Source organism: Stegostoma tigrinum, chromosome 25 (assembly GCF_030684315.1).
Source record: "Stegostoma tigrinum isolate sSteTig4 chromosome 25, sSteTig4.hap1, whole genome shotgun sequence".
Classification (NCBI taxonomy): Eukaryota; Metazoa; Chordata; class Chondrichthyes; order Orectolobiformes; family Stegostomatidae; genus Stegostoma; species Stegostoma tigrinum.
The window spans coordinates 3589889-3616587 of record NC_081378.1 but is presented as its reverse complement, the minus strand read 5'-3'; the positions used below and the strand labels follow the sequence as shown (position 1 = coordinate 3616587).

Genomic DNA, 26699 nt, shown 5'->3' with positions numbered 1-26699 from the left:
CAAAATATTTAACTTTATGTTAAATATAAATGGATTGTTTTATTCTATTTTGTTTTAATTTCTTTAGCATAATAGACTTCTGTTCTATTGTTAAATTTGAGTCTGAAGTATTGTGTGTTTGTGTTTCAGTGAAAGAACACCTCATTAAAACACAAGCAATATAAAAATGTGATCAATCAAGCCAGATTTCAGTTTATGATGTAACCTGTCCAGTAACAACTCCATTTGGGATCATAACAAGTTATATAGTCTTTCACCAACTTTTCTGCTAATATTTGGAAAAGTATTTGGTCCATTTTTCATTCTAAATAACATGATTTTGCATTGGTAAAGTCCACGTGGCATTCCAAAAGCTGAAATTACTTTGGTTCTGTCAATCATTGGAACTTGCCAATAGCCCTTTAGGATGTCAATTCCCATTGATGGAAGTGTTGAGAAACAGAAAGCACATATTTAAGGTAATCAGCAAAACAAGCCTAGCATTTAAAAAATGATGTAGCAGATAGTTAGGATCTGAAATGTCCTGTTTGAGGGTGTTACGGAGGCAGATTTGATCATGATTTTCAAAAGGGAATGGCATAGACAGCTGAAGTGACAAGATTACAAGATTGGATAAGCATATGGACGTATATGGAATAGTGTAGGTGACATGGGCTTCAGATTGGTATGACAGGTCGGCACAACATCGAGGGCCGAAGGGCCTGTACTGTGCGGTAATGTTCTATGTTCTATGTTCTGTGTTCTATGTTCTATGTTCTATGACAGAACTGCAGAGGCAAACCAGCTGAAAAGGTGGTGATGTGACATGTCACTGGCCCAAGCTAATGCTCCGGGGACATGAGTTCAAATTGTATCTCGGTAACTGGTGGAAGTATAATTTCACAGTAGGTGTGGAATATGAAGCTTGTCTTAATTACTAATGGCTGTTGTAAAACCTACCTGCTTCACAATTTCCTTCAGGGAAAGAGATGTGACTCCAGACCCACAGTAACGTGTTTGACCAACATAGTAATGAGAGCAGGATTGAAAGAAAGGGCAGACACATCAATGGCTGAAGAGGCAGTGCGAGAGGGTCTCTGATGAAGGGTCTAGGCCCGAAACGTCAGCTTTTGTGCTCCTGAGATGCTGCTGGGCCTGCTGTGTTCATCCAGCCTCACATTTTATTATCTTGGATTCTCCAGCATCTGCAGTTCCCATTATCACTGGCAGCTCAACATTCCAGGTTTTAGATGCTATAGGAAGGATAGAAAAGGAGGGAAGATCAGGCAGCATCAGAGGAAGATAAATCTTAACCCGAAACGTCAGCTTTCCTGTTCCTCTGATGCTGCCTGGCCTGATGTGTTCATCCAGCTCTACAAAGGGTGAAGGGTAAGTCTGCTATGAGTGGGGAACTTTGAATGAATAAAGACAATGAAGTTCTAGTTGAGAATAAGAAAGAATCAGAGATTAGACGCAGACAAATGGGATCAAGTAGGATCTCTTCCAGCAATATGGCGATGGACTTAAGCATCCTGACCGAGGTATTTTGTACCGAAGATGGCACCGTAGGAGGCAACATTGAAAACTTTCCACTGCACTCATTCGAGTTCATGTGATAATAAAGCTCGCGCAAATAAATCTCTCGAAGAGGATAAAGACATTCTTAAGACGGAAATCAGGAAGGCAAAGAAGGGATATGAGATAGCCTTGGCAGATAAGGTTAAAGATAATCCAAAGAGAGTCTACAAGTACATTAAGAGCAAAAGATCTGCTAGAGAGAGAATTGACCTCCTTAAAGACCAACAAGGTCATCTATGTGTTGAACGTCAGGTGATGGGACAGATACGAAATGAATATTTGGGATCAGTTTTTACTGTGGAGGAAGAATTGGAGGCTAGAGAACTTGATATTGATGTTTTGAAAACAGTTCACATTACAGAAGAGGAAGTGCTGGACATCATAGAAAGTTTAAAAGTGGATAAATCTCTGGGACCTGATCAACTGTATCCCAAGACATCGTGGGAAGTTAGGGAAGAAATTTTCCCTAGCAGAAATATTTGCATCATCTATAACCGTGGATGAGGTGCCAGAGGATTGGAGGGTGACTATGTTATGCTTTTGTTTAAGAAGGGATGTGAGAAAGAAGCCTGGGAACTATGAACCTGTGAGTCTGACATCGGTGGTGGATAAGCCGTTGGAGGGGAGTCTGAGAGATAGGATTTACATGCATTTAGAGAGGCAAGGACTGAGGGGTAGTCAGCGTGGCTTTGTGTGAGGAAATTCACATCTCACAAACTTGATTGAGTTTTTTGAGAACAAAACCAAAAAGATTGAAGAGGGCAGAGCGGTTTAGATTGTTTACATGGACTTTAGAAAAGCCTTTGACAAGATTCTGCATGGTAGACCAATTAGTAAAGTTAGATCACATGGGATTCGGAGTGAGCTTGCCAAATGGTTTTATGGGAGAAGACAGGAGGTAGTGGCGCAGGGCTGTTTTTGAATTGGAGGCCTGTGACCAGCAGTGTTCCACAGAGATTGACACTGGGTCCAGTTTTGTTTGTTATTTACATAAACAATTTGGATGAGACTATAGGAGGTGTTGTTAGCAAGTTGGGACGTCATGTTGAGGTTGTACAAAACTTTGGTGAGGCTGTTTCTGGAGTACTGTGTGCAGTTCTGGTCGCCCTGTTGTAGGAACGATATTATTGAATTGGAGAGGGTTCAGAAAAGATTTACCACAATGCTTCCAGAATGGAGGGTTGAGTTATAAGGATAGGCTGGATAGGCTGGGACTTTTTTAACTGGAGAGTAGGAGGTTGAGGGTTGGCCTTACAGAAGTTTATAAAATCATGAGGGGCATAGACAAGGTGAATAATGAGGGGCTTCTCCCCAGGGTGGGAGAGTTCAAAACTAGGGGGCATACATTTAAGTTGAGAGGAGAAAGTTTTATAAAGAACATGAGTGGCAACATTTTTACACAGAGTGGTTCGTGTGTGAAATGAACTGCCAGAGAAAGTGGTAGATGTGGGTACAATTATAACATTTAAAATACATTTGGATAAGTGTATGAATAGGAGAGATTTGGAGGAATATGGGCTAAATGCAGGCAGGTCGGACTAGTTTATTTTGGGAACAATGTCAGTGTGGATTAGATGGACTGAACGGTCTGTTTTCCTGATGTATGACTATGATTCAATGTCTGTTGAATGATAATTAAAGCCGGGTAACAATATTGACTCTGTTAGTGTATGACTCTACGATTCAATGTCTGTTGAATGATAATTAAAGCCGGGTAACAATATTGACTCTGTTAGTTATGCCATTATCCAGTAAACAGTAAAAAAAAAACTGGAACAAAAACAAAGTTGCTGGAAAAGCTCAGCAGGTCTGGCAGCATCTGTGAAGGGAAAAACAGAGTTAATGTTTCAGGTCTGGAGATCCCCTTCCTCAGCACTCTGATTTACAGCATCCACAGCTATTTCATTTTTTAATTGAAAAAAACTGACATGGATTCAATGAGCTCTCATTGTGATGTGTCTGCATTTATTGTTATTTACCTGATCTTAATGTTTCCTTGATTCATTTCATTTCTCAGACCTGGGCATCATTGACTGGGCCAGCATTGATAGTCCATCCCTCGTTGCCCTTGAGAAGATAGTGGTGAGCTGCTTTCTTGAACTGCTGCAGACCGTTTTCCTGTGGACCCACAATGCTCTGAGGGAGGGAATTCTGGGATTTTGACCCAGTGACAGTGAAGGAATGGAAATATATTTCCAAGTCAGGATGGTGAGTGGTTTGGACGGGAACTTGCAAGGGGTGGTGTTCCCATGTATCTGCTGCCCTTGTCCTTCCAGATGGAAGTGGTCGTGGGTTTGGAAGGTGCTGCCTGAGGAATTTGGTGAATTTCTGCAGTGCATCTCGTAGATGGTACACACTGCTGCTACTGAGTGTCAGTGGTGGAGGGAGTAGATATTGTGGATGTGGTGACAATCAAGCGGCTGCTTTGTCCTGGATGGTGTCGAGCTTCTTGATTATTATAGTTGTCAATGTGGGCACTTGTTGTTATTAAAGCTGAGAGATTCTGCAACTGTCTCAGTGATTCCAGCTGCTATGAAGCTATCACCAAAACTAGGTCTTCATTAATGTATGTCTGATAGGCCTTCTTTACGAGCATTGGAGCAGGAGTAGGCTAGTCACCGTCTTGAGCCTGCTCCATCGTTTAAACTTGTTTAATCATCTCCTAAATGCCACTCTCCCACCAAATTTTCATATCCCTCGATATCATTTGTAACTGGAAATCTATCAATCTCTGTCTGGAACTGACGTAGTGACTGAGCTTCTCCAGCTGTCTTGTATAGAAAATTCCCAAAATTCACCACCCTCTGAGTGAAGGAATTCCTCCTCATCTCAGTCTGAAATGGCATACCTTTTATTCTGAGACATATTTAGGGAAGGAAACTGCCAGCCTTATCTGGTATTCTGAGGAAGGATCACTTGACCATAAATATGAACTGCTGTCTCTACACAGATGCTGCCAGACCTGCTGAGCTTCTCCAGCAATTTCTGTTTTTGTTCCTGATTTCCAGCATCTGCAGTTCTGTCGGTTTTGATCCTTACCTGATCTGGTCTACGTGTGACTCCAGACCCACAACAATGCAGTTGTCTCTTAGGGATGGGCAATAAGCGCTGGCTTAGTCAGCGACCCCCTCATCCTGAGACTGAAAAGAAAAAGAGAGACTGTGTCCCTGGTTTAAGAGAGCTCAGGAAGAGGAGCCATCTTTCCTTCATCTATGTTGCCTTTCCATTGAAGAATTTTTTTAGGTTTTTAAGAGATCACCTCTCATCCTTCTAAACACCAGACAGCATGGGCTCTATCTCTTCAATCTCTCCTCACAGGGCCATCCTGCCATCCCAGGAATCATCCTGATGAATGTCCACTGCACTCCCACCATGGCAGTTTTATCTTTCCTTAGGCATGTGGACTAGGGACTGCTCACAATCCTCGGGGTGGGTGGGGGGGGTGGGGAATGGTGTGGGGGGAGAGTGGGGGAAGGGGGACAGTCTCACCAGTGTTCTGGACATTTGAACCTTACTCAAGTCCTGCTGGGATAATGTCCAAAATGCCATGTGCCTTCTAAATCGCTCACTGCATCTCACTGTTAGCTTTCAGTGACTTAGAAACAAGGAGGCCCCGTTCCTTTGGGTATAAACACTTTCCACTCTTTTACCCTTTAAGAAATACTCTGCACCTTCATTCCTCCAATCAAACCCATCTCTCCTAATCAACCTGTCCAGAGATGTTATTACATGCCCCTGGAGCAGGTAGGATTTGAACTCAGGCCACCTGGTCCAGGGGTAGGAGCACTACCACTGCACTCTCTCAGCCTCCTGCACTTGCAGTCTCCCATCCACACAATGAGCAGGCCTGACGCTGCCTCGCTTCCGAGATCAGGCAAGTTTAGGCATTTTCAGACGTATGTGAACCGATCCAACAATACTCACTGTACTTCCCAGTATTTTCTCTGCTACACAGAGACGTTTTAGTTATGCCAACTTGCCCAGATACAAATTGTAGTTCACAGCTAATCCACATGAGGGAGACATTTTCCACTCATCCAGGGCTTGCAGACACACCGTAAAGACCGAACCAAAGGGCTGCTTTCTCATTAGAGAGAGACCATCTGGTGGCGGCCTAACCAGTGGGTCACCATGCCTCAGTGATTGGGAGAAGTTTGGGAACGTGAACCCTCATGGTAACGCTGGCCAGTGTAGGGATTGAACCCTCACAATTAGCATCACTGTGTCACAAACCAGTCCTCCTGCTAACTGCAAACATATAGGTTAGTCAGTCATCAGTAAGGTCTATAGTTACCAAAGGTAGTCAGGGTGAACACAGGGTATTATATAACATAAAGAACATTATCCCAAATACATATAATTATCTACATCCTGCAACAATTGCTCATTTCCTGCACAAAATATATTGGAAGATTTGGTGAGATTTAATGCTGGGCAAGAAAACAAACAAGTTTCTTTCTAAAATTTCTAAAAATCGGATTTTTTTTCTTTTAAATTTACACCAGCAAAGAGATGGAGCATTCAGTAGATGGAGAGCGCAGTAATCTGCCATTTCTCAGGTGCTGAACCCATTCCAGTTGGAGCTGAGTATCTTGTTACCCTACTGAAACTGTCTATTCTCCATGAGGGGTGAAGAGAAAGAATCTACCAGATAAATCCTTTGAGTAATTCTTAAACCTTTTCACAAGGAGGGTCCCTTAGGAGTGGGGGCCGAGGGACCATGAATAGGGTTCTGTTACTCTGGCCCCTTTCTCCTCTCCATCTGGTATCTTCTGTCCCAATCTGTGCCAGTCACTCTCTGGTGGTGTGCTGAAGGAGTACAGCACAGTCAGTGGTGGCTTTCATTTCGCACACAAAGCTAATCCTAGTACCTCAGGAGCACAAAAGCTTTTTGACGTTTCGGGCCTAGACCCTTCATCAGGCTCTAGGCCCGAAACGTCAGCTTTTGTGCTCCTGAGATGCTGCTTGGCCTGCTGTGTTCATCCAGCCTCACATTTTATTATCTTGGAATCTCCAGCATCTGCACTTCCCATTATCTCTGATCCTAGTACCTGTCTGTTCTCTTGGCTCGATAGGAACGATCCCATGGCACTATTTTAAACAAAAGCAATGAGGCTCTTCTCAATGACCTGCCTAATGTTTATCCCCCTCCCCCATTAACATGGCAACAAAAATAAACAGATTATCTGCTCGACGGGTCTAAGCCCGAAACGCCAGCTTTTGTGCTCCTGAGATGCTGCTGGGCCTGCTGTGTTCACCCAGCTCCATATTTCATTACCACATCGCAGTTTGCTACGTGCAAATTGGTTGTGGTGTTTTATGCAGTGTAACCATAGCGACACTTCAGGGAGTTGTCCATTGGCCGTAAGGATGTTTGGGGTGTCCTGTGCCTGTGAAAAGCTGCTTTAAAAATCTTAGTAAGATCTTTTCCAGTGAACCAAAGGAGAAACGGAACAGACAAGGCATTTCAGCAGAGATCAGACCCTTCCTACACCTTGCACCTTTCCAGCAGTTTATTACACATCTATCAATATTGCAAATTTCACAACCGCACCCCAGCTCCTCACCTAACTCTTCAAGACATTCAACACTTAGAAAGGAAAATACAAACTGAATTACCCGCTCAAAATTATTTAAAAGTACATAAACATATAACAGAAGTTCGTTCATATCAATGCGCGATTGTTTTGATTGGTTTTTAAATTAGTTCCTTTGCTCCGGAATTTACCGCCTCATGTTAATCCAATTCTAGATAATCTAATCACAATTATAGGTTGATTATTGACAAGCTGTTTGTGTTAAACCAAAAAAGGTGAGAGCAAGGAGTAATTTTTTTAAAAATCGGGTGAAATAAGGACAGAAAATCCCAGCATTATTCTCCAAGTTAATGGAGAGTTGAATAATCGAGGGACTAACCCTTTCTTAGAATCTTGTCCACAATTTTGACGAAGCTAATTTGAAATATGAACCAGCGATAATGGGAACTGCAGATGCTGAAGAATCAGAGATAACAAAGTGTGAAGCTGAATGAACACAGCAGGCCAAGCAGCATCTCAGGAGCACAAAAGCTGATGTTTTGGGCCTAGACCCTTCATCAGAAAAAAGGCATCTTAGATGCTGCTTGGCCTGCTGTGTTCATCCAGATCCACACTTTGTTATCATGAAATGTGACCCTCTTGTTCTTGTATCAGCTGCGCAGCTCCCTCCTTACTTCCATTGGAGCAAACAGGATGAATATATTGCGGCTCATCCTCTTCAATCTCTGACTCCCGCTCTTGTACCAGCAACGCAGCCTGGTCGATAACACTGACAAAGAAACCATGAACCAGTAACGGTGAGCAGACGTTTCCACCATCTGGAATCTTCTACTGGACAAAATGAGCAGATGGTAAATCCCAGTTGTAACAAGAATTCCCACCGAGAAAGCTCACTCATTGCTTTAAAGAATAAAAATAATGACTGTTTATTGTTCATGCCCTGCACTGCGTGTGTCCCGGTGGCAGAGCAGACTCGGGTCTGTGGCTCTCTGTGATGCTTTGAAATTGAGAACAACCCCATGGTGTTTGGTGGTAACACCGGGAGCTTTGCAGGACAAAGGGATTGAAACATCAACTCATCAATTTGAACATTCAAACCCAGGAGGTGAAGAACAGAGAGACACAACAAATTAATTTGGATTCTTTGGACATAACGCCTGCTCACACATGGAACTGGAATGTAGGATGGTCCTGCTGTAAGGATGACCTGATTTCTGTTCACCAAGATGTTTGCAGCGTTGTATTTATGTGACAAAGTATTTGAGCCAAGCAGCTGCTGTGCAAAGGGCATCATTCATTTAAATGCAGATTTCTTCTCGGGGATTACGGTGGCATTAAAGTGAATACATTTCACAAAATTATTCAGAACTGTGCCAAAAACATCTCCAGCCAATAATAAGTGTGTTTTTTAAAGGCTCACCAAACTTTGCAAACCAAAATATTTTGTTTGGTATAACGCTGGGGGAAAAAAAATGACAAATGGATTCCATAATAGTTGGTCAGACCTGGTTTGCAAATACTTGCTCTCGGGTTTTGCAACTGTGGGAAATTATTCTGTAGTAAAATGAAGTGCTGACAAGTGGCGCCGATAAATGCTGAAATTCATGAACAGGTTAGAATATAACTGCACTCATCAATAAGGGAGAAGAGCTTCTCTAAATCAAACGTTTTAAACGTCACAGTCAATTAGAATTTATTATAAAATCGTTCTTTTGCAGATGGAGTTTAAAACATCAGTAATGAACACATTCAGACCAAATTCCTCCATCAGTTTCTTTTTAGCAGGGAGTTGGTTTATTGCCTGTTATATAGCCTTTGTTCAAACAACAAGAGAAAAGATTTGCATACAATGTGGTGAATGTCTGTTACCTCGTCCTTCTCAGAGACTACACTCTCAAAAATCTGCAACATGATTGTCAGAAAAATTCAAATACTTCAGCTCATTGAACAAACTCCTAAATGCTTAGGGTTATCCATCAGTGCAGGGTTTTTGGGGGGGATTTGACAGTGAAGAGGAACTCTTGGGCTGAACCTTGATATTTTAAAATGTCCGTCTCACACAAAACAACAGGAATGGGATCTCAAATACTCCTCTGGTGACTAATCTTTCATAGACAGGATTACACCCGTTAACTGTGACTGTTCAGACAGCTGTGTTAAGGAATGCACATTTTAACAGAGACCCATATACATTACTTTGTTGAAGGTTTAGTTGTAACCTGTTTGACTTGGTGGGTATATGTTTTGACTCTGCTGGATCCCTTATAATGTTCCTTTTGGTGGATGACGTCATCATTCTGCATCATTTTATCAAATATGACCATATTAATATAAACTCATGCCTCAAGTCTAGCTAAACAAAAGGCATTTAAAAACACGTTGCCATGACAACTGGTTCTACCAAAGACTGATCTCTTGTCAAATGTATTTCATGTTAATAGCACAGACATTCTCTCTAGTCAATGTTATTGATGTATAATGTTTCCCTGAGAGCTGAGAGGTGGTGTGCCCAGAAACAGGTCTGGGCTATATCCTGAGAAAACAAGCAATTGAACAAGGATTCATAATGTCCCTGTGTATTTACCTCTGTGTGTGAGTGTGTGTGTATGTGTCTGCATTTTTGCATGTGTACACACGCCTGTCTGTAAGTATATCTGTCCAAGTCTGCCATAGTAGGAACTGCAGACGCTAGCAAATCCGAGGTAACAAGGTGTACAGCTGGATGAACACAGCAGGCCAAGCAGCATCAGAGGAGCAAGAAGGCTGACATTTCGGGCCTAAAGCCAATGTCAGCCTTCCTGCTCTTATGCTGCTGCTTGGCCTGCTGTGTTCACCCAGCTCTGTCCAAGTCTGTCCTTGTTTGGCTGTGCATGTCTGTCTATCTGTATAGAACAAAAGAACAAACGAGAAGTACAGCATAGGAATTGCCCTTTGGCCCTCCAAGCCTATGCCGATGATCATGCCCTAGCTAGTATAAAAAACAAACCTTAATTGGTCCATATCCCTCTATTGCCTGCCTATTCATGTAACCATCCAGGTGCCTCTTAAATGTTGCCAATGTACCTGCTTCTACAATGTCCTCTGGCAGTGCATTCCAGGCTCCTACCACTCTGTGTGAAAAACTTCCCTCGCACATCCCCCTCTCATCTTGACCCTGTGCCCCCACGTAATTGAAATTTCAACCCTGGGAAAAAGCCTTTGATTATCCACCCTATCTATGTCTCTCAATTTTTGTAAACCTCTATCAGGTCTCCTCTCAGCTGCCATATTTCCAGTAAAAACAATCTTAGTCTTTTTGATCTTTACTCAGATCCAATCTTCTCCAGACTGGGCAACATCCTGGCGAACCTTCTCTGCACTCTCTTCAAAGCTTCCACATCCTTCTGATAGTGTGGCGACCAAAACTGCACACAACGCTCCAATGCGGCCTAACAAGGGTTTTGTATCGCTGCAACATGGTTTGCCCACTCTTATATTCCATGCCTCGGCCAATGAAGGTAAGCATGCTATATGCCTTCTTAATCACCTTGGCCATCTGTTTTACCACTTTTAGAGAACTGCGGTCCTGCACCCCAGATCTGTCTGAATGTTAATGTTCCTGAGGGTTCTGCCATTTACTGTATAATTCACACCCAAACTTGATCCTGCAAAATGCATCACCTCGCATTTGCCTGGATTAAACTCCATCTGCCATTTCTGTGCCCAAGTTGCCAGTCTCTCTCTATTCTGTTGTGCCCTTTCACAATCATCAGCACTATCAGCAACTCCACCGATCTTCATGATATCTGCAAACTTACTAATCAGACCACCCACCTTTTCCTCCAGATCATTTAAATATAGTATAAACAACAGAGGATCTAAGACTGATCCCTGTGGAACACCACTAGTTACTGGTCTCCATTTTGAAAAACACCCTTCCACTGATACCCTCTGTCTTCTATGACCAAGCCAGTTTTGTATCCACCCACCCGAATCCCATGTGATTTTAGTTTTTGTACGAAACTACCATGAGGGACTTTATCAGATGATTTACTAAAGTCCATATAAACTATATCCTCATCCTTCCCTCATCAATTACCCTCTCGTGTCTTCAAAAAAATTCAATCAAGTTGGTGAGACATGAGTTCCCCTGTATAAAACCTTGCTTCCTGTCACTAACTAGTCAATTTCCTTCCAAATGTGCATACATCTTGTCCCTCAGTATCTTCTCCAAGTGCTTTCCCACTGACCCACTCATCGATAATTTCCTGGAATGTCTCTGCTTCCTTTCTTAAACAAGGGAACAACATTGGCTAATCTCCAGTTCTCTGGAACCTCACCTATGCTCACAGACAATGTGAAGATATTTGCTAATGCCCCAGCTATTTCCCCCGTTGCCTTTCACAGTAACCTGGGTTAGATCCTTCTCCTCAGTGAATACCAATACAAAGTACTCATTAAGGATCTCCCACACTTCTGTGGCTCCACGTACAACTTCCCTCCTTTGTCCTTGAGGGGACGTACTGTTTCCCTTGCTACCCTTTTCCTTCTAATATACACGTAAAAAGCCTTGGGATCTTCCTTGTTCCTTTTTGCCGAAGATATTTCATGGCCCTTTTTATCCTTCCTAATTCTGCACTTAAATTCATTCCGACTTTCTCCTCAAGGATTTTATCAGTTTGTAGCTGCCGAGACCTATTGTATCTTTCTTTTCTGTGTATATGTGTGTATGTGTGTGTCTGTGTGTGTATCTGTGTGAGTGAGTGTGTGTGTGTGTATCTGTGTGAGTGTGTGCATGTGTGTGTGTGTGTGTATCTGTGTGAGTGTGTGTGTGTGTCTGTGTGTGTCTGCGTGTGTGTGTGTGTGCGTGTGTGTATCTGTGTGAGTGTCTGTGTGATTGTGTGTGTATGTGTGAGTGCGTCTGTATGTGTGTGTGTGTGTGTGTATCTGTGTGAGTGTGCCTGTGTGTATGTATCTGTGTGTGTGTCTGTGTGAGTGTATCTGTGTGTGTGTATCTGTGTGTGTGTGCGTGTATCTGTGCGAGTGTCTGTATGTGTCTGTGTGAGTGTGTCTGTGTGTGTATCTGTGTGTCTGTGTGTGTGTATCTGTACGAGTGTGTCTGTTGTGTGTGTCTGTGTGTGTGTGTGTGTGTGTATCTGTGTGAGTGTGTGTGTGTATCTGTGTAAGTGTGTCTGTGTGAGTGTGTCTGTGGTGTGTGTTTTTGTGTGTGTGTGTTTATCTGTGTGAGTGTGTCTGTGTGTGTGAGAGAGTGCGTGTCTATGTGTGTATGTGTGTGTGTGAAAGAGAGAGTGTGTATGTGTGTGCATGTGTCTGTGTGTGTCTGTGTGTGCACGCGCGCAGTGAGTGTGTGTGTGTGAGTGAGTGTGCATGTGAGTGTGTCTGTGTCGGTGTGTGTGTGTGTGTGAGACTGAGTGTGTGTGCGCGCATGTGTGTGTGTGAGTGTGTGTGTGTGTGTGAGAGTGAGTGTGTGTGTGAGAGTGAGGTGTGTGTGTGTGTGTGTGTGTGTGTGAGAGAGTGAGGTGTGTGTGTGTGAGTGAGGTGTGTGTGTGTGTGTATATGTGTGTGTGAGAGTGAGTGTGTGTGCGCGCACGCGTGTGTGTGTGTGTGTGTATGTGTGTGTGTGTGTGTGAGTGTGAGTGTGTGTATGTGTGTGTGTGTGAGAGAGTGTGTGAGAGAGAGTGTGTGTGTGTGTTTGTGTGTGAGAGAGAGTGTGTGTGAGAGAGAGTGTGTGTGTGTGTGTGAGAGAGAGTGAGTGTGTGTGTGTGTGAGAGAGTGAGTGTGTGTGTGTGTGTGTGTGTGTGTGGAGAGAGTGTGAGAGAGTGTGTGTGTGTGTGTGTGTGTGTGTGTCTGTGTGAGAGTGAGTGTGTGTGTGTGCACCTGTTTGTGTGGAGGAAACTGTTACTTATTTCAAAATACAACTGGATGATGGAAATAAATTAAAGCACCCAGCAGGCCATTGAGAAGGTCACTTGCTTCATTTGAAAGGTCTGACTCTGTCAGTGGAGCAATACAATCTACAATGAGCCAGGGGCTACCATTCCTGCAGTAGTTACTGTATGATCCTTCATTCAGCTCACTGAGTGACATAATGCTGGCACACGTCATCTTTGCGATGATTCTCACGGCGTATTAATGCAAGATCCAATCAATAAAGTCTGAAATTGTTTGCTATTTTGAGTTCTGGGAAAAAGATGTAAACATTTTTGAGGACTGTACACCTGACATTTATTTTCCTGCTTTATAAATTTGCACTTGTGTTTATATAAGAACAGGAGGAATGTTCAAATCCTCAGGCGTTTCCTTGTTCAATGGGATTGTGGCTGATCTGTGAATTAACTCTATGTCTCTTCATACTTTTGGTGAACAAAAATTAATCAAAGTCAATTCTGGCATTAACAACAGATCTAAAATGTTTTACAGACTTAGACTACATTCTGTGTAAAAAAAGTGCCTCCTAATCTCACCCTGAATGGAGTGTGAAGCTGGATGAACACAGCAGGCCAAGCAGCATCTCAGGAGCACAAAAGCTGACGTTTCGGGCCTAGACCCTTCATCAGAGAGGGGAATGGGGAGAGGGTTCTGGAATGAATAGAGAGAGAGGGGGAGGCGGACCGAAGATGGAGAGCAGAGAAGAGAGGTGGAGAGTATAGGTGGGGAGGTAGGGAGGGGATAGGTCAATCCGGGGAAGACAGACAGGTCAAGGAGGCGGGATGAGGTTAGTAGGTAGGAAATGGAGGTGCGGCTTGAGATGGGAGTAAGGGATGGGTGAGAGGAAGAGCAGGTTAGGGAGGCAGAGACAGGCTGGGCTGGTTTGGGGATGCAGTGGGGGGAGGGGACAAACTGGGCTCGTTTTGGGATGCGGTGGGGGAAGGGGAGATTTTGAAGCTTGTGAAGTCCACATTGATACCATTGGGCTGCAGGGTTCCCAAGCGGAATATGAGTTGCTGTTCCTGCAACCTTCGGCTGGCATCATTGTGGCATTGCAGGAGGCCCATGATGGACATGTCATCTAAAGAATGTGAGGGGGAGTGGAAATGGTTTGTGACTGGGAGGTGCAGTTGTTTATTGCGAACCGAGCTGAGGTGTTCTGCAGAGCGGTCCCCAAGCCTCTGCTTGGTTTCCCCAATGTAGAGGAAGCCACACCGGGTACAATGGATACAGTATACGACATTGGCAGATGTGCAGGTGAACATCTGCTTAATATGGAAGGTCAACTTGGGGCCTGGGATAGGGGTGAGGGAGGAGGTGTGGGGGCAAGTGTAGCACTTCCTGCGGTTGCAAGCCGCACCTCCATTTCCTACCTACTACTCACCCCGCCTCCTTGACCTGTCTGTCTTCCCTGGACTGACCTATCCCCTCCCTACCTCCTCACCTATACTCTCCTCTCTACCTATCTTCTTTTCTCTCCATCTTCGGTCCGTATCCCCCTCTCTCCCTATTTATTCCGGAACTCTCACCCCAGCCCCCTCTCTGATGAAGGGACTAGGCCCGAAACTTCAGCTTTTGTGCTCCTAAGATGCTGCTTGGCCTGCTGTGTTCATCCAGCTTCACACTTTGTTATCTTGGATTCTCCAGCATCTGCAGTTCCCATTATCACCCCTGAATGGTTTAGCTTTATGATTCTGCCCCAGGGCCCAGACTACTCACCAGAGGAAATTGTGTCTCTTCATTTAACACATCTGTTTCCCTTTATATCTTGAGAACCTTGACCAAATCACCCCTTGGCCTTCAATTTTCTGGAGAATACAATCTTATTTTGGCTAAGGTAACACAGTATGGAGCTGGAGGAACGCAGCAGTCCAGGCAGCATAAGAGGAGTAGGACTGAAGAAGGGTCCCGACCCAAAACATCAGCTTTCCTGCTCCTCTGATGCTGCCTGGCCTGCTGTGTTCATCCAGCTCCACACCTTGTTATCTCAGACTCCAGCGTCAACGGTTCTTACCATCCCTTCTTTTGTGTAATCTCTTTTTGGGATATAAGTATCATTCCGTTAAATCTAACTGCGTTATCTCCAAGATGCCCAGAACTTCTCCAGATATGGTCGAACCAGGGATTTGAATGGCTGAAAAACAAGCAAAATAGTGCAGGTGAAATAAAAACAGCAAGTGCTGGAGAAACTCAGCCAGTCCAGCAGCATCTGTGGAGAGAGAAACAGAGTTAACTTTTGAAGTCTGATATGATTTTTCTTCAGAACTGGGATGATGATCACATCGGACTGTAAACATTAGCTGTGTTTCTCTCTCCACAGATCCTGCCAGACCTGCTGACTTTCTCTAGCAATTTCTGTTTTTGTTTAGAATCATTGAATTTTGACTCCTTCAACTTCTGATCCTTTAGATATAAAGGTATTAGGCCTTGATGCTAAGCAAATTGTGGTTAGCAAGGTGTACCATGTCGATGTAGAAGTCAACAGAGTACAATGGGACATCCTGTAAACCTTTGCAGTGTCTAACGTATGAGTCTTCCACCTGTCCCTTTAGTCATCAACATCTATAGTGAATTAGAAGATATTTTTATCCATAGTCTTCATTTATGGAACATGATTTAATTACCCTTAACTTACTTGGCAATCTGTAATCTCTGGTTAAGGACAAATATCATGGGAGTAAAGATGAGCATTTAAAAAGTCTGAAAATATGTAGTTGATATTTGAGCAGGTTGGGTTACACCTGAATGAAGTGCTGTCTCCTGTGTTCTCCTCATACTGGGGCTGCCTTGGAGGAAGAGACTTAGATGGGGCAGAATTTGTTAAGTGCATCCAAGAGGGCTTCTTGAAACGGTATGTGGATAGTCCAACTAGAAGAGGGACCACACTGGACCTTGTATTGGCTAATGAGCCTGGCCAGATGGCTTTTCGGTAACAGTATTCAGAACTCCTAAAGTTTTAAGATCGCTGTAAACAAGGATATACTAGAACTTGTGGGAAGGTACTAAATTAGGGAAGGGCAATTTATGTCAGTTTTAGGCAGGAGCTGCAGTGTTAATTGGAAGGAACTGTTATCAGGAAGACCACATTTGACATGTGGGAACTGTTTAAAGACCTGCTGGGGAGAATTCAAGACTGGCCTGTTCCAGTAAGGAGGAAGGGTAAGGATGGCAAGGTAAGGGACTCTTGGATAGGGAGGTTGTGAGTTTAGTCAAAAGGTAAAAAAAAGCATATGTAAGCTTTAGAAAGCTAAAATTGTATCAGGCCTGTGAGGAATATAAGGAAAGCAGCAAAGTGCTCAAGCAGGGAATTATGAGAGAAAGAAGGGCCATGAAGTGATCTTGACAAGTAGGATTAAAGAGAATCCCAAGGCATTCTATGGATGCATTAAAAACAAGAGGATAACTAGGGAGAAGGTAGGACTACTCAAGGAGGCAGAAGATATGGGTAGGCTCCTAAATGAGAACTTTGCATCAGTATTCACTCAGGAGAAGGAAATAGAGTATAGTGAGCATGCTAATATGTTAGGGCATTTTGCGATCAAGAAACAAGTGGTGTTGGATTTCTTGAGGAGCATAAAGGTGGATAAGACCCCTGAGCCAAAAGGGATCTACTCCAGGTTATTGAGACAGGCAGGAGAGGAGATTGCTGGGGCCTTGACCAAAATCTTTATATCCTCGCTAGACGCTGGAAATATCCTGGAGGACTGATGAGTAGCTAATGTTGTTAACAAGGGAAATGGGATAATTCAGGAAACTATAGACCAGTGAGTCTCACATTAGTGGTTGAGAAGCGATTGGAGATAATTTTTAGGGATAGGATTTAAGCACATTTGGAAAAGCATGGCCTAGTTAGGGACAGTCAGCATGGCTTTGTACAGGCAGGTCATGTCCTACTAACTTGATTGAATTTTTCGAGGAGATGATGAAGGTGATCAATAAGGGCACAGCGGTAGATGTTGTTTACATGGATTTTAGTAAGGCTTTCAACAAGGTCTATCATCGTAGGCTCATCCAGAAGATTAAGATGCATGGGATCCACGGTGACTTGGCCGCATGGATTCAGAATTGGCTTGCTCATAGAAGATAAAGGATATTGATGGAAGGGTGTTTCTCAGGCTGGACATCCATGACTACTGGTGTTCTACAGGGATCTGTACTGGGACCTCTGCTGTTTCTGATATATATAAATGACTTGGATGAAAATATAGGTGGGTGGGTTAGTAGGTTTGCAGATGATACAAAGATCGGTAGAGGTGTGGATAGTGTAGAAGGTTGTCAATGGATACAGCAGGACGTAGATCAGTTGCAGATTTGTGCAGAGAAATGGCAGCTGGAATTTAATCTGGGTAAGGGTGAAGTGCTGCAGTTTGGGAGACCAGGAGGTGTTCAGGAGAACTATGCAGTTAACGGCAGGACTCGGAACAGCATTGACGTACAGAACAATCTTGTGGTTCAAGTCCGTAGTACCCTGAAAGTTGCCCTGCAAGTAAATAAGGTGGTAAAGAAGGCGTATTGCATGCTTGCCTTTATTGGTCGGGTAATTGAGGACAAGAGTCTGGATATCATGTTGCAGCTTTATAAGACTTTGGTTAGGCCACACTAAGAGTATTTCAGTCTATTCTGGTCACCACACTACAGAAAGGATGTGGAGGCTTTGGAGAGGGTGCAGAAGAGGTTTACCAGGATGTTGCCTGGATTAGAGGGTATGTGCTATAGGGAGAGGCCAGAAAATCTTGGATTGTTTTCTCTGGAGCAGCGGAAGCTGAGTGACTGAGGCAGAGACTTGATAGAAGTCTATAACATTGAGATGCATGGATAGGGTTGATGGTCAGGATCTTTTTCCCAGAACTGAAATGTCTAATACTAGAGGGAGGTGAGAGTGAGAAAGTTCAAAGGAGACAGGAGGGGCAAGTTTTTTTTTTAACACAGAGTGGTAGGAGTCTGGAACACAATATCAGGGATGGTGGTGGAGGAGGAGGGTATGATAACGGCATTTAAAGTTCTTTTAGATAAGCACATGAATATGCAAGGAATGAAGGAATATGGACCAATGGCAGGCAGAAGGGATTATTTTCATTTGGCATCTTGTTCAGCACAACATAATGGGCTGTAGGGCCCATTCCTGCGCTGTGCAGGCTATGCTCTATGCTGTGCAGCAGGTTACACCATTCAATTTATTATCTAGTAAAGTGGCTAAAAGCTGATAAAGTAATTTCCCCAAGTATTAGTGAGTCTCTTTATTGCCCACAGGAGGTCTCTGGGTTCTCTGAATCTCCTGTTTGACAGCTTGTAACACAAAGCTAGCAACAAGTATACGGGACCCACAGCTAAACTTTCCACCAGCAAAGGGTCAGCATTTTAATTTTACCGTAATTCATTTGTGGGGTGCAGGTGTTCCTGGCAAGGCCAGAGTTTGCTGCCCATCCCTAATTGCTCTTGCAACAAGTGGCTGCCTTGGTCATTTCAGAGTGCAGCTGAGGGTCTGGAGTCACATGTGGGCCAGGCCGGGTAAGGACGGAAGATTTCTTTCCTGAATTTTTGAGTACCGTGATCACAATTTTATTAATTAAGTTAAAATCCCATCAGCTGCCATGATAGAATTTGAACTTGTGTCTCCAGGTGTTCGACCACATTCAGCGACATTCCCAAAGCACCACCATCTGCCTCAATGTGATGGTATCTGTACCATTGGGTCAAAATTGGATGGCAGCACTGACGTATGGAGATAGACTGGATTTGTTAGGACCACGTTCACCGGAGTTTAAAAAGAATATTTTGGAACCTATAAAACTCTAATAGGCATAGGCAGAGTAAACACAGGAGAATGTTCCCAGTGACTGAGGAGCCCAGAACCAGGGGGTTGGCCATTAGGGATTGAGATCAGGAGAAACTTCTTCACCCAGAGAGTGGCGAGCCTGTGAAATTCTCTACCACAGAAAGCAGTTGAGGCTAAAACATTGACCGCTTTCAAGAAGTTAGATATGGTTCTCAGGGCTAATGGGATCAAAGATTTTGGGGGGAATGCGGGAACAGGGGACTGAGTTGGATGATCAGCTGTGATCCTACTGAATGGCGGAGCAAGTTTGAAGGGCTGAATGGCCTACTCCTGCTCCTTTGTTCCAGGAAACCTCTAACTGAGTAAAAGAGGGAATTACCTTATTTCCCTCTCCTAAATCAAGAGTCTCTATGGCCTGATGTATCCAATACCTGGGCAGCAGCCACTTCAAATGTATGGTCAATAGCCAACCAGGGACCTTATCCCACTAAGGTATGGGGATATCTATTAAACTGCTTTGACTGTAAAGATCTCTTTAAACTTGGTCTAGGCCCGAAACGTCAGCTTTCCTGCTCCTATGATGCTGCTTGATCTGCTGTGTTCATCCAGCTCCACACCTTGTTATCTCTGATAACAAGTAGATTCTCTGCAGGCTGTAACATGTGGTTTCTTTATGACGGAAATCAATGCTGTCTGAAATAAAAAAAAGCAAACACCAGCTTGCGAAAGAAGCATCTTTTTTATTTCAAAACAAAAGTTCACTGCTCTCACTTTTTAATTTGCACGTAATACCTAAAACTGTCAGTGTCAAAGCAACCAACACACTACACATGTTAAAGTAAACTTACCGAAACCCCATGTTTTTACAGTTTTCAGATGGATAATCACAGTGATTGTTTTATGAAAACAAACACGGAAAGCATGAATTTTCCGATATTTATCCAGTCACTCTAGGTCCCTCGTCCCACAGTGAAGGGGATTCTGTCACATAGTCATTGTATGTGCACTGATACGCACATCCCTTACAGCTCAATGATTACCTTCCAGCTCTTGGCCATCGACGTTGAATGATTTGAAATTGTTGTCAAGTTTTCAACTTAAATCAAATTAACTCAGAATTTTGTTGATTCACTAAATTCCAAAGACCCTTTGAGCTGCAGGTAACTGACTAGCTGCATCTAACTCAAAGCTGTCTCGAATTCATAATAGATTCATATAGTTTTATTAATATTGACCTTAAAGCACATTGTACATACAATGTCACTTGGCCCTTTCACACGTTTTGAGCATCAGAATCCCGGTTTGCAAAAATATTCTTTTCAAAAGACTTTCTGAAATCGACTGATCTGTGGTGACGGACGACATAAAGACCTCTGATGTTATATAAAAGTAAAATACTGCAGCCATGTTCTGATGAGAGGTCATCAGCCTGCAATGTTAATGCTGTTTCCTTCTCTCCAGATGCTGCCTGATCTGCTGAGTATTTCCTGCATTGCATTACTGGCATATCACAATTGTGCTAGTACAAAACTTTGTCCAGCAATTGGTTATGCATTGCCTTGGAATAATATTGATGAATCGGTTTCGAGAGAGACAAGGTATGGAAAAATTTTGAAATCTTTTTCGTATGTCAATACATGAGGCATTCAGTAGCACTGCAACTGTGAGGCAAGTTGCTGCTTGAAATTAAAACTCAGCATTTTTATCATCTTTCAGAACAAGAAATTTATCAAGTATACTGTAATTGGAAAATGGAAACCATCTACATACCTGTGGGTGGCCAGAAGATGCATTCTGTAATTTTTATGTTTTTGTAAGACAGACTGAGCTTGGAGAAATGCAGATTGCATGATAGGGACTGAGAGTGACACACCTAATCTATGTTTCACATCTTCACAGCTTGGAAGAAACAGTAATGAAATCTACAGACACCAATACCCAGAGATGTGTAATGATCCTTGTCATTGATGCATCCTTCTTCCAAATGGGGTGAGAGATTGTAACATCACATCATTGACAACCTCAGTTGTGGACTATGCAGAAAACATTCCCCACCCCCCCCCTCCCAATTATGGTTCCATAATTTGTTTGAGTTTATTAATGAAATGACACATGGGCCCTCTTAAGTCACAGCTTCAAACTTAGATCACATTTCCCCATTCTTTGTAACTTCATGTTTGGCAGCTTTTTCACAAAATATAACTATGGGAATGTCTGTAGTAGGATCGCTAGGAAAATAGTGTAAATAATACATTAATATCAACATTGCTTTACAAACAGATCAGTAGAAAGCTAGTTGAGGCAACAGTTTCACCAGTTTTTACATCCTCAAGAGATGAGAAGCTGTTTCAGAAGATGATGTAAACTTAGGCCGATTTCAAAACAAGGAAAATTTGAGAGAGAAGAAAACCACAACATGATGGTTATGAGAGTAAGGACAGAGTGGAAATTTCAGAGGAACCATCTTGATAGCAAAGTAGTAAGACCAAATGACATAAGAGCAGAATTAGGTTTTTCGACTTATCAAGTCTACACTGCCACTTGATCACGGATTATATGTTTCTCAACTCCATTCTCCCACCATTCCCCCATTGATCCCTTGGCTAATCCAGAACCTATCTATCTCTGCCCTGAAGACACTCAATGACTTGGCCTGCACAGCCCTCTACAGCAATAGGTTCCACAGCATCACCACCCTCTGGCTGAAGAAATTCCACCCCATCTCAGTTCTATAAGGACATCCCTCGAATCTAAAGGCTGTGCACTCAGGTCCTAGTCTCTCCTAGTGGTGGAAACATTGTCTCCATGCCCAGTCTATCCAGGCCTCTCAGTATTTTGTAAGTTCCAATCAGATGCCCTTCATCCTTCTTAATTCCATTGAGTACAGGCCCAGGGTCCTTAAACAACCCTCCTATGACAAGTCCTTCAACCCTGGGATCATTCTTGTCAAGCTCCTCTGGACCCCCTCCAACACCAGCACATCCTTACTTAGGAACAGGGCCCAAAACCGCTCACAAATATTTTAAATGCTGTCTGACCAGAGCCTTACATAGCCTCAGCAGTAGATCTCTGATCTTGTATTCTCATCCTCTTGAAACATATGCTAAAATAGAACTGCAAAAGTCAATCATGGTGGGAGGAGGAGACGGGGAAAGAAAGAGAGGAACAGCTAATATTAGAGAAGGTTCCGGAACATTTTCACGTAAAAAACGGATGTAGGATGGCTCTCCTGACTAGGCCACTTAAGGACCTCATCCCAATGCTTCACCCAGCAGTTGGGGGGAGGGGGGGCTATGCTCAATGGAGGAACAGCCAATAGCAAGGTGGCTCCCACCTCATCCCTAAAAAAAATACCTGTGGGTAAAAGGACTTGAAAACCCTGAGAGCAGCCAGCAGACTGAAGTAGAGACACGCCAGACTTGAAGCTTTAACAATATTTCTCTCTCCACAGAAACTGCCAGTCCCAGAGTTTCTCCTGCACTTTAATTTGTCAGTTGCAGACGTCCTGTTTGGGAATTAACTTGTGGCCAGCTGGGAATGAAGCAGGCACAGCGACCACAACTTTCCAGTCCAGCTTTAGAGAAGGTTTTTGTGCTCAGTATCATCATTCCTCCCTTACACAACTGGCTGAGCCAGGGGTTTTCCATGAACACATCAAAAGCACCACCTCTCCCATTATGGTGTGGCTGTGATGCAAGCCCCACGGTGGAAAAAAATCCATCCAAGGCCAAATGAAAAGAACTCCGGTTGTAACACTAATTTAAACACCACATTTCACCGGATTGCCTCATTGAGATGAAGTCAAACAATGGAAATTGTGCACTTTTTACGCTATCATAATGTTGCTGCTGCAGAGGAGAGGACAGACTTGGGAAGATCAAAATATTATTTTAGTCAATTAAACAAAAAAAAATTTGCTTGTTTCACACCACTAAAGAAAAACAAGTTATTTTGCAAACGGGTTCGTCGACCTCCCTGCACAGTGTTCCTTGTGAGTATCACAAAATGGAAGGTGTTCAGTTGAGTTGTCAGGGAGATGGGACATGAACAGCTATTTGAGAAGTGAGAAAGGGGCTGAATTTTCAATGGAGTGGGAGGAAGGGTTAGGGGGTGCGGTGGGTGGCAGTTTCAGGGGCAGAAGGAGTGGGATCATCATGCACCCAGAACATGTCACAGACTCCCAATGGCAACCGAAACGGTTCCATTAATTGCTCGATGAGCTCGGTGTAGAAACATCACAAACAAGGCCATTCAGCCCACCAAGTCAGTGGCAGTGATGCAGGGTTTCAGGGATGGATTGGGGGGGGGGGGGGCGGTGGCGGTGAGATGTACTTGAGGGTTAGTGTGGACTATAGTTATTCTATTTTATCTAAAACCAGTCAACTAAATGACAAAGGCATCTGGACCATAATAAGTGATCTTTGATATTGACCATATCCAATTCAGAAATGGACACATTAATTTCATTTTTGCTGGGTTCTGAAAGAGAGAACTTTGCATTGATTTCTGTCACGCAAATTTTGCAATGATAATCTCCGAGCAGTTTCCACAAAATGACACATCACTCTTTCAGTCTTCACCGTTCAGGGCATTAGAGCAGTTTCCCACTGCACTACAGTCCACTGCTGTAATGTAGGGGCATGTAAATAAACAAACAAGGTAGGATCAGAATCGTAAAACTCAACTTAACCTTGCACTCTAGACTGACAAAATATCAAGCACTGCATTAACATTACAGATTACATAGAATTTGTTACACCACATTGCAAACTTAATATAAAAATTTCAAAATCTTATCAAAATTTGGAAAGCATAACTGGTGAACCAGGTTTCTAATCATCTATGCAGGATTAGCCAATAAAGAAATAAATCACAATAAACATATCCTTGTTGCATATTGTTCTGTTCATAAACAGAGTCCACAAACTCTTCACCAGGGTCTCACTTTGAAAGGATGTTCAGGCTCTGATTTGAGGAGGACAGGTCCTAGTGCAGCCATGATAGGTCCGGGGACAAGTGTGGCATTATTCGACACTAATGTGTCTGGAAAAATTGATGCTACCCCACCGCGCCCAATCATCGTGTAACCATTGCTTAGAAATTGCTAGCACTGATTTTAACCAACCTGTGCTCCATGCATTAACATGACATTGTTCTCCCTCCTATTTGAATGCAGCAAGTGACTTCATTTTAGTGGACACTGGAATGTCAATATCCTGCAGAGCAACAGCAAAAAGCAAAAAAGGATGGAAAATTTGAGTTTGACACCATTGCAGATCTGGTGAAGCTAAATGGGCAGCAGGTTTTACATTCTGCCTGATATTCTCTTCAGCCAGTCAGTCATCGACATCAGCTGGTGGTCTCTGGGATGACTTTGAATCATTATTGTCTGTTTTTTATCACTGATGAAATTGACCAATTTCACTGCCATTCACCTGCATTAACCTCAACAGTCCCTGGATGCCTGAATCAAGTTGGCTGGTTCTATAGGTTAGCAATTGGGTCAAATAATTCATCCACAGTGAAGTCAGTGTCAATGGTTCATTCTTGACTGGTTGCAATAGTTTGGTTTTTTACAATGTCTGATCATTACCCCGAGGACGAAGAAAACACACAGTCTTTCAATGCTTTAGAATCCCATTCAGACCAAGCCTGCCCAATGAGAGACCCCACTGAGCATCACTCTGCTCATCACCCTGCACAAAATGAGCCCTTTCAGTCTGCAGATGGGCAGTACGCCGTGACCAAGGGAGCGCTCAATAAAAAGCTCTGTGCTGCTGGAGTTTGTTGCAAAACCATAATAATCACGGTGTCGATTTTCCGTGGCTGCAGAAACTGAAACCACTCCACAAACTCCAGAGTTCCACGTGCACTGCCCTTCTCTAAGAGACCTGCACGTCTCCGCCCTCGTGTTTGGTCCTCCTCAGGTTATCTTTCATCTTGACAAATTCAGGTGCATTCTCCCGTTTCTCCTCCGCATTCAGCCTTTCCTGCTCAATCTGAAATCACATTCAACAGTCAGTAACACGCACTACAGTATGTGCCACACACACACACACCGCTTTCAATCCTGACCTCCAGCAGAGGTCAATGTAAAGTCACCATAGCCGCAGGGGCCTGCTTTCTCAGTAAAGAAATCGGTGGTTTAACCTGAGGGTCACCACGCCTCGGGCAAAGGGAAAGGTTGAGAAGGTGGAATCTTCATGGAAACCTCAGCTGGTGCAGGAATTGAATCCATGCTGTTGGCATAACTTGACATTGCAAACCAGTCGGCCAACCAACTGTGCTAACTCCCACAACTGCAATTCTGCTTCCAAAAGCCTCGATGATATTTTGTGTTGGACGGCACCTTTAACACAGTAAATCATCCCAACACAGGAGTGTGTTCAATCAAAGTTTTGACATAGACGTACCCAAGGAGATAGTCAGGACCCAAATCCTGAGGTAGATTTAAGAAGTGTAGTATGGGAGGAAAGGAGGGGATAGGGGACAGGAAGAGGTTTAGGGACGGAATTGCAAATCATAAAAATGGAAGATGTGGAAAGGGCCAGGATGAGAGGAGTGAAGAGACCTTGAATGGTATGGAGTACTCTCAACAACATTCTTGATGGGGTTTCCCTTACACAATATAGACCACACCATTCCATTGAACAGAGAAGTACAGGAACCAAATATCACATTGCACTGACATTTAATAGAAATGGTTAATTAATCGTGGAGATCAATCACTTCATTCCCAATTCTCCTCAAAAGACTCATGACTCCTTTGGGGTCCTATCTTTCTTTTCCAGCTGCTGATTTTCCTCATCGCCACTTTTCATTCCTAATTTTCATTAAGGCCAACTGTGCAAAAAAGTGGCATTATTTCACAAAGCAGCATTGTTCCATCTCACCCTCCAACCTCTCACCAGCTCAAGCAAAAATATTATTCCTTACAAATGTTTCACACAAGAAGGACTTTATCTGGCATCAACAGCTAAATTTCACTCCACCCACAATTTGGACTTTATCAGCTCCACTTCTTCCTAATGAAGGTTTTACTGCAGAATGCTTAATCCTCTGGCAATACTTCCATTTTGAAAGTGATCTGCATTTGTTTTTAATTGAAGAAACATACAGCTGGCTCAGAGATATTCTTGGCAGGAAATGGATTATTCCTACAATGGACGTCATTTGCCATCGTAAAAAGATAAACGGTGCCTCTGGTAACAACAGGAGAAGCAAACAACGAAGCAATATTTTCCATTTCGCCTGGCATCTGGACTTGGATATAAAACTTTTCTTAACAAAAACGTTTGAAGGAAATTCATTAATTCTGTCTTTGCATTCTTAACATAGAATTTCCATGCTGGATATATCTTGAGCCACTGTGCAACTGTGTTGGAAACTCTAAATATCTACAGAGATATAAAAAGAGCTATCATAGGTTGAGTTCGTACACTTTGGCACTGATACAGCATTAATTAATCAATTATGTGGAAATGGAGATAATTATAATAGGGATGCTTTCCATTACATAAAGAGTCACTTTAATCAACATGGACCTCATGATTAAGGTGGGGGTGGCTATTAAGCTGTTTCATTGTCATTTGGAGAATTTCGCACCTGGTCTAGCCTCTGCTGGCGTTTCATTAACTCTTGCTCCAAGTCTGATTTCTTTAGAGCTTCTTCCTCTTTCTTCTGTTTAACGACTTGATCTCTCTTTCTCTGTTCCATCACTCGCTGCAGCTCTGGCTTGTTCTGAGGAGCGATGCCCCTGAAAGCACGAAACAAAATATGCAACAAGTTACAGAGGTGGTGCAAGAAAATAGATCTGGTTTGATTTATTATTGTTACATGTACTGAGATACGGTGAAAAGTATTGTTATTCATTCTAAGGAGACGAATCATATGTTACATAA

General features: G+C 43.2%; 1 protein-coding gene across 3 annotated transcripts in view; it reads right to left on the bottom strand.

Annotated features, from left to right (window-relative positions):
• Positions 1-19518: 19518 nt before the first annotated feature.
• Positions 19519-26699, bottom strand: part of fam107b (family with sequence similarity 107 member B) — a 151390-nt gene continuing 144209 nt past the window's right edge. For all 3 annotated transcript variants that reach the window (XM_048554137.2, XM_048554138.2, XM_048554139.2), the window contains 2 exons: positions 26404-26554; positions 19519-24797 (listed from right to left, as the gene is read on the bottom strand). In XM_048554137.2, coding sequence (XP_048410094.1) covers positions 24681-24797; positions 26404-26554 — 268 coding nt within the window. In that variant the 3' untranslated portion in view covers positions 19519-24680. The remainder of the gene's footprint in view (positions 24798-26403; positions 26555-26699) is intronic.